At 33.3% G+C, this 8,291-nt stretch overlaps 2 protein-coding genes across 4 annotated transcripts; one reads left to right on the top strand and one right to left on the bottom strand.

Moving 5' to 3' along the window:
- Positions 1 to 274: 274 nt before the first annotated feature.
- LOC146918858 (cyclin-dependent kinase C-2-like) lies at positions 275 to 1,113 on the bottom strand. Its single transcript, XM_085712098.1, has 3 exons — positions 861 to 1,113; positions 691 to 772; positions 275 to 596 (listed from the first exon to the last, which is right to left on the bottom strand). The coding sequence occupies exons 1-3, from the start codon at positions 962 to 964 to the stop codon at positions 486 to 488; spliced, it is 297 nt and encodes a 98-aa protein (XP_085568224.1). The 5' UTR covers positions 965 to 1,113; the 3' UTR covers positions 275 to 485.
- Positions 1,114 to 3,903: 2,790 nt separating this feature from the next.
- On the top strand, positions 3,904 to 7,147 carry LOC146918857 (uncharacterized). Of its 3 annotated transcripts, none has more exons than XM_085712095.1 (2): positions 3,904 to 4,157; positions 5,101 to 7,147. In XM_085712095.1, the coding sequence occupies exon 2, from the start codon at positions 5,169 to 5,171 to the stop codon at positions 6,861 to 6,863; it is 1,695 nt and encodes a 564-aa protein (XP_085568221.1). In that variant the 5' UTR covers positions 3,904 to 4,157; positions 5,101 to 5,168; the 3' UTR covers positions 6,864 to 7,147. The 3 variants fall into 3 exon arrangements, with proteins under 3 accessions (XP_085568221.1, XP_085568220.1, XP_085568222.1); XM_085712094.1 differs by having other exon boundaries at positions 4,028 to 4,162; XM_085712096.1 differs by having other exon boundaries at positions 4,152 to 4,402.
- The last annotated feature ends 1,144 nt before the right edge of the window (positions 7,148 to 8,291 follow it).

Below are 8,291 nucleotides of genomic sequence, written 5' to 3'. Positions count from 1 at the left end.
TTTGGTCCCTTAAGTATCTCTCCGTTTACCAAAGTGGTCCCTTCCGTTAGTTTTCTGTTATGTTTAATAAAAAAAGTTAAAATGTGGTACACGTGTCATCTTCTTAAACCGTTTGATCTTTTTTCTGAAAATACAACCATTAGATCATGCTTGTCTATTATATCTAATTGTACACCACCACCACCAAATTTTTTTTCAACTTTCTTCATCTTCTTCCCTCATTCTCTTCATCATCTTCATCACCATTTTCATACCTTCATAGCACAAACCCAAAAACAAAAAATAAAGTGTATTTTTTTAAGCAAAATCCATAAACATACATCATCAACAACAACAACAAGATCCAAAATAGAAACTGCAATAACAACAACAAAAAAAAAAGATATTTTTTTTCCTTCTCTTCTGATCACCTTCCTTCTTCTTTTCCTTCTCTCTTCTGTTCCCTCCTTCAATTCGATGAAAATGAATAACTTGCCTGGCCTTCCTTAATCTTCTTTCTCAGGGCCTGGAGACGTAACGATTTCCTTTAACTTGATAACATTTTCATGATGTAGTTTCTTTAGAATTTTGATTTCTCGTATAGCAGTAATAGGAAACTACAATGACAAGCATAATTTACAGTATAAATTAATTAATTACACAGAATTGCACATAGGAATGAAATGTTTGAAAATACATTCATATTCATACCCCTTCTCTTTCATTATCCATACGTATTTGCTTGAGAGCAACAATTTCACCGGTTTCGATCTCTTTGGCCATGTAAACTTGACTGCAAGCATAATAAACATTGGAATTTTAAATAGAATTGGGAAATGTTGAAGAAAAAGATGAAAGTGAAATTGAGAAAAAGTAAGTACCCATAAGTGCCTTCGCCGATTTGTTCGAGTTTCTCAAAGCAATCGACGCTACGGGAACCACGCGAAGGTGAATCAATTAAGTTTAGTTGCCCAGCTGCTGCCATTGCTAGTTGATGACTAACAATAAACCCTAAAACCAAAGATAGAGGGTTTGAATGGAAGTGATGATTGATGATTTTGGGTTTTGAGTGTTCTGTTTCGATTTTTGAAGGAGGGAACAGAAGAGAGAAGGAAAAGAAGAAGGAGGGTGATCAGAAGAGAGAAGGAAGGTGAAGAGAAGGAAAAAAAAGATCTTTTTTTTTGTTGTTGTTATTGCAGTTTCTATTTTGCATCTTGTTGTTGTTGTTGATGATGTATGATTATGAATTTTGCTTAAAAAAAATACACTTTATTTTTTGTTTCTGGGTTTGTGCTATGAAGGTATGAAAATGGTGATGAAGATGATGAAGAGAATGAGGAAAGAAGATGAAGAAAGTTGAAAAAAAATTTGGTGGTGGTGGTGTACAATTAGATATAATAGACAAACATGATCTAATGGTTGTATTTTCAGAAAAAAGATCAAACGGTTTAAGAAGATGACACGTGTACCACATTTTAACTTTTTTTATTAAACATAACAGAAAACTAACGGAAGGGACCACTTTGATAAACGGAGAGATACTTAAGGGACCAAATTGAGACAGTTTAAAGTTAGGGGACCAAATTTAAATCCAAAAATAAGTTAAGGGACCAAATGATTAATTAAGCCTTTTTTGTTGATTCTAATAAAATTGAGTTGAAGCTAAAATAATTTATGTTTTGGTACATTTATGTATAAAAGTTAAATAATAATTTTAGTACATAAATAAATTGTTGAATATGTTTTTAGTATTTACAAAATCATGATTTTTTAAGTTTAGTCCGTCAAAAATATCTATTCACGTTAAAGTGACTATTTTGAGGAGTAAAAATATCCATTTTTTCTAAAAACATTTTAAAATAAAGACTATTCTTATAAACTATGATACTATGGATGATTAAAAATACCATTAAAATTTAATATGGACTAAACTTGAAAGCTTGTGATTTTGTACAGATTAAAAATGTATTTAACCAACAAATCAATTTTAACTTCAAACATAATCAATTTTAAACGAAAATCAATAATGATCTCTCTAAAAGTAAAATAAAACACCTATAAAAAAAAATCAAACATACAATCGCAATTAGAAGAAAAAATCATTCGTTGTGGTGGTTAAAAGCTAATAATACCACTTTTGTGTACGGTTCGCAGAGATGGTGGTCGGACCCTTTACGTTGTTTGGGTATCGACTGACTTTGTTATTGTAATTACATTGTTAAACAATAGTTTTTCGGGGTGGTTTCTCTGGTACATCTTGTACTGAGGAATTTTCATCGCCGTTGTTAATATATACCATTTTGATTTCTTAAAAAAAAAATTAGAAGAAAAAATCAAACACCTATAAATTGAAAGTAAAATCAAACTTAATTGTACAAAACAAAAAACTTAATGTGTTTTTTTGGAAGAAGAAAAATACATTCATTTATAATTTTGGACAAAATCTTTTCAAAGTAACTTATAATTTGAACGGGAAAGCAACTTATAATCTCATATGAATATGAATGGTATGTTTGCTAACTGTCGTTTTTATCAAAAATTTATAGTTTTTTTTTCGACAATTTATAGTTTATTTCTCATTCGTAGTTTATTTTAAGTTTACTTCTCATTTGTAGTTTATTTTTTACAATTTATAGTTTATAGTTTATTTATAATATGAACGGAAAACAATTTATAGGTTTTTTTAGAAAAAAATATTGAAAAAATTATAGTTTATTTTTACTAGTTTATAGTGTCTTTTCTAAAAGCATTTAAGTGGTTTATAGTTTATCATTTTCCTCTCATTTTTACCCTTGTTATCTTAATAATAAAAAATGTTAATTACAATTTGTCAAAAAAAATGTTAATTACAAGTGTTTTCATGGCATTTTATATTTATAAACAAATTTGGCGGATGATTGTTCTAAACAATACAAATTCAATCAATCAAATTATATGTTATCAGGATAAATTTGTAAGAGACTCGTTAGTTTTATACACTGTCGCTTCCTTGTTTTTATGAGGAGAATGAATAGGTTAGAACACTTTGGTTAAGTTATAAGAGATTCATCCTGTCTCATGTAAGCTTTTTTAGATTTATTGTTTCTTGTGTTACATATATGATATACGTTACACCTTTATTTAAATAATTTATCTTTAAAATATAACACTCTTAATCGGCAAATTTCATTAAAATAATTTATGCATGTCAACATGTTGGTTGTCCAAAAAAGTCGGTCCTAGTTTTCTAGTGAGAGAAACTCCAACTTCTCTCTAAACTTTCTTTCCCCTTCGTTCATCGAGGAGGGGTGGTTTTAGGTCATTTTTTGACCTAGAATCACCCCTCTACATCTTTTTTCTCTTTTCTTTCAATCTAAATAAGTGGTTTTCACATAGATCAAGTTTCTTCTTTTGTGTTTTTTTTTGTGATTTCGTCGTCTAGGTGCGGCGTTGTGTTGTTCGTCGTCTTGTGCGGCGTTTGATTTCGCATCTTGTCGCGGTGTTCGTTTAGTTCCTATAGAAAGATCGGCATCAGTCAATTACAAATTCAACAAATGATTTGGGCGTCAACGTTGCAGATCCGGAAGCATGTGAATTTCGGTGACTTAGGTTTTATCATATTTTTTGTAGGCATTTTGCCGTTTTATGCTATTAACTTGGGTGATGTGAGTTTGTTCGCAGATTCACCCTTTACGTTTTTAGCGATGTTTGTATCTGATGTACTCTATCAATTTGAATGAATGAATATCGTTTTGTTTTTGTCAAAAAAAAAAAAACATGTTGGTTGTCCAACTCAAAATCAATAACTTATCAATTATCATTAATAAAGTTTAATTCGACTAACAAAATCAATATTGTTAGATTAAATATTATCCATTTTTGAAACTAAAAAATTTTAAGTGGTAGTAGTTGTCATTTCAAAACCATAAGTTATAAAATTTCTTGTCATTTGTTTGCACTATGCATGCATATGTGTACATGTCTTCTTCCTTGTACCAAAATTGCAGGCTAAAAGTAGAAATTAATATGAAAATGAAAATATTTTAGTTTATAAAACTATTAACTAATTGAAGGTTTAATATAATATTTTATACCTATATAGTAAGGTGGAGATGTAACTGGCAATCAAGCGGTCGCTGTCTCCTCCCCTCAGATAAAATAAAGACAGAGTCACTGTATTAAGTTTTCTCCTCACTCAGGTCAGGTGAATTCCTCTACCTTCAATTTATTTATTATCTGAAATAATAACTATGATTTTGCTTCAAGGGTTTTTCTAGGGTTTATTATTGCTCTCTTCTTTGGGTGGATAAATTAGATAAACTTAATGTTTACAATTAAATAACAAAATGAACTATTATATTATTTTCACTTTTCATATCATGTTATTTTTCATTTTCTGAGGGGATTTGTGTCTGCATTTCTTGGAATATTGTTCATTTTTAAGGTAATTGTTTGTTGGATTTCTTTCAGTTTTGTTCTGTTTTGTTGAACATTGTTTTCGGCTTTTGTTTCTCTTCCTCAGTTATCATGGCTTAGGAAAAGTCTTCTACCAAGGGAAAAAAAACCTTAGTTTTACATAAATGTTCTCTTGATAGGGTGTGTTGTCTTGTGACTACAATGTTGTTAGTTTAGTTATTTGGGCTTGTTTGGAATGACTTATTTGAGCTTATCTAATTGCATAAACACTTGTGAGACTGTTTGGGAGAACTAATGACATGTTTGTAAGCTGTTTCCAGCTTTATTTCCAAAAGCACTCCAAGATACCTTATGAAAACATCTTATAGCTTATACAAAAATTGTTTGACTTTATTTTATTTTTTGTTATGGAAATAGCTTATGAGTTATGTGATATGCGCCATAAGCTAATAATTAAGCTGTCTACCCAAGCAGGACCTTTTTCCTATAAATGATGCATAGATGTTGCTGCCCCATTTAATAGTTTTCTTTTCATTACTCAGGAGTTCTGAAATTTTCACTGTGATTGGTGTTTTGTTGATACATGAATTTGAAAGGAATACTATTCTTTGATTTTTTTTTTTTTTTTTTAATGTATTCTTAATATTTACTTTAATTGAATCTTTACATTGTACATGCTTGATCTTTATTCATTGCTTACTTAGTTCCACAATAATGCATTTCCAGTTCAAAGCAGCTGGCCTGCCCTTGTTACTTGGAGAAGATAAATTTGAGTTTTTCTAGGCTAGTTAACCATGATAAAACGGTCGTCAAGCAGGAACAACAGATCTAAAGGCATCAAGGTGAAACATGTTCTGCAGATTATGCTGTTGGTTGGTATTTGCTTCTGGCTGATCTATCAGGTTAAGCGTTCTCACGATAAGAAGAAGGAATTTGATGAGAGTGATAAGAAAGTCTCAGTTGGAGCTCAAAATGGCTATCAGATTACAAAACTTGGAAGAAAAGATCTTCTTCCGGGTAAGAATGAAGTAAATCAAAATGAAAAGCATGAAGAGGAAGAGGAAGATGAGAATATTGTAGAGGATGAAGATAAGCATGAGCAAAATGAACACGAAGAAAGAAACGGGCATGAAATTAAAGTAAAAGAAGATGATGAGAGCAGAACGAGAGAAGGAGAAGGAGAAGGTGGAGAAAAAGAGGAAGATGAAACTGGGGAAGAAGATGACGAGATAGATGACAAGAGCAGAATGAAACAAAATGAACACGAAGAACGGGGTGGACATGAAATTAAAGTAAAAGAAGATGACGAGAGCAGAACGAGAGAAGGAGGAGAAAAAGAGGACGATGAAAGAGGGGGAGAAGATGATGAGATGGATGAAAATGATCCTGAGAAACCAGAGGTGGTTGATCGCAATGAGGAGTTTGTGGATGAAGGGAAGGAGAAAGAAGAGGAGGGTGATGAGAAGGAGAACGAAAACAGCAAGGATGAAGGAAATCAAGGTTTGGTTGAAAGCAACAACATTCATGAGGCTCGGGAGGAACAATACAAGGGGGATGATGCTTCTAGCGCCGTCACTCATGATACTCGTACAACTAGCACTGAAACAGAGACAGCTAGTATCGAAAACTCTGATGTAAACGCAGAAATGGGCATCACTAAACCAGAGAGCAAGCCTAATTATACAGAAGATGGTATCAGGAGTCAACCTGGTTCCAATTTTAGTATTACAGAAGTTAAACTGGTTGTTGGGGCTTATTCCAATTCAAGTTCTGGTAATGAAACTGGAAACAACAATTTGTCTAACCCAGTGGCTGGTTCTCATCAAAATAACACTGCCTTGATATACTTTGATAGACACTCAGAAGAAACAAGTAGTAGCCTTACAATAGTTGTCCCTGCAGCCAGAAATAACATGTCAGGAACCGACACATCGTCTGAACACAATAAAATGGTAACGTTTTCAGGCATAGATCAAAATGACACTTTTAATTCAACAGTCACTGGAATTGTGAAAAATGTGCAGACCGAGGGATTAGAGCAGGGTGGTATTATAGTTTCTAAAGAAAACTTGTCCGGCTCCAACTTAGCAGTCCATGTTAAAACAGAAAATAGAGCTGCAGCTGGAGATGAATCTTCAAATCTAGAGGGTGGTGACATAGAAAAGACGAGAAGTTTTGTAGCGTCAAATGAAACTGAGAGCAAAGTTGACACTGTAATGAGTGAAACAAATAAGACTCAAAATCTCTCCTATATGAATGAGAACACTAATGCTGCTAAATATGAAGGGTCCAAGGGTGACACGCAAGTAAGTGATGCATCAAATTCATCCTTTATGAATGGAACTTCGGATTCAATTAAACACCAAGCCACTGATTCTTATAATTCTCATATCCTCAAGGACATGACAGAGGTACAAACTGATCTTAATACTATGCCAGATAATAGAAATGTAGGAGATAATGATGGTGACAAAACTGCAACAGACTAGTCATAGAAAGGTGTGTTTGTGTTCAAGGTAAGATTTAATAGAGTTTTTCTTCTGATCCATGTAGTTTTGAACTGAACAAAACAAAACAAAAATGAGAATGTAAAATCGTCGAAAGTACAAAGGTAGGCTAGTTCTTTTTTATAGGACAAAGGAAGGCTATTTAGTTAGTTTTATTTATTCACGTCTAAGGTTTGGATATGTAAAATCAATTTGTCTCCACTGTCTGTTGCTATTGTGACTCTATGGCCTATTATCGAGTGTTTTCTTGTTTGATTTTCTCATTATATTCAACTCAATCTGTTTCATATAGGTTTTTTTAGTACATAATTTCTTCTTATAGATTGTACAGAGTAAATAATGGAATATGATACTGGGCAAATGAGCTAAAACAACGTTGCTTATGTTAAAAGACTTTAATCTGATTTTTTGGCAAAACTTGATGCTAGATGTTTGAACATTGCTTTCAATGAAACCTTAGTCCGTCGCTGTTTCCCTTTCCTTTTTCTTATCTTTTTTGTAACTAAAAGATATTAAAAGTCCTTGGATGCATGCATTTGGTATAAGAAGATTTGATGTTATATCATTGAATTTACTTGTTGTTTTATGTATAGTTACATTACACTGTTGGAACGCTAGTCATTCTAGTGAAGAAAATTGGAAAGAAAAACACTATGAAAGAACTAGTGTGTGGGTGTGACTTAAAAATGTCCCACATTGGAGGGTCACCCCAAACTAGTAAGTGTTTATATATGGGTAAAGTGAACTCCAAAGGTGTGCCCTTGGGGTATCCAATTTTGTGAACGGGTGAACGCTTACAAAATATATATATCGCGCGCGACGACGACGCCGGCGGCCGGGTCGGGTCGGACCGGTCGTGGGTCGTGGAATAAAAAAATGATATATATGTTTTTTGTCACTTGAAAATTACGATCCGACCCGATCCAAAACGCGTATCCAGAAACTTCCGGATATATCCAATTAAGAAACAAAACGCGTTTGCTTAAGGATTAAGCAAATTTAATCCCCAAGTCACTCGTTTTTTGTTACAAACTCTCCCTATAAAAGGAGAGCTCGCCCCATTCATTCTTCACACCGAAAATTCACAGTCGATGCTTCCTGTGCTTTTTCCTCTCTTCTCCCTCCGACTTGTTTTAACAAGTTTCTTCTGCTTCTACTCCTTTCTGTCCCGTCGGTTTTGAATAGAGCGATTACGTACTGTATCGAGTGGCTTCGATCGAACGATTGAACCATACGGTTTCGAATAGAGCGGTTACGTACCGTATCGAGTGGCTTCGATCAAACGATTGAACCATACTTTGAGGTGTAATTCTCGAGCGACTATATACTGTGCAGTATATACTCGTAACAGTAATCTGGGCTGTTTTATCCTGGAGACGGCGTGGTTGTTAGTCTATCTTGCACAAACTA

The sequence above is a fragment of the Medicago sativa genome, chromosome 5 (assembly GCF_051527215.1).
Source record: "Medicago sativa cultivar Bolivia chromosome 5, Bolivia_mono, whole genome shotgun sequence".
NCBI classification, from domain to species: domain Eukaryota; kingdom Viridiplantae; phylum Streptophyta; class Magnoliopsida; order Fabales; family Fabaceae; genus Medicago; species Medicago sativa.
Note: the sequence above shows the minus strand (reverse complement) of the source record. Positions and strands in the feature narration are given on the sequence as shown.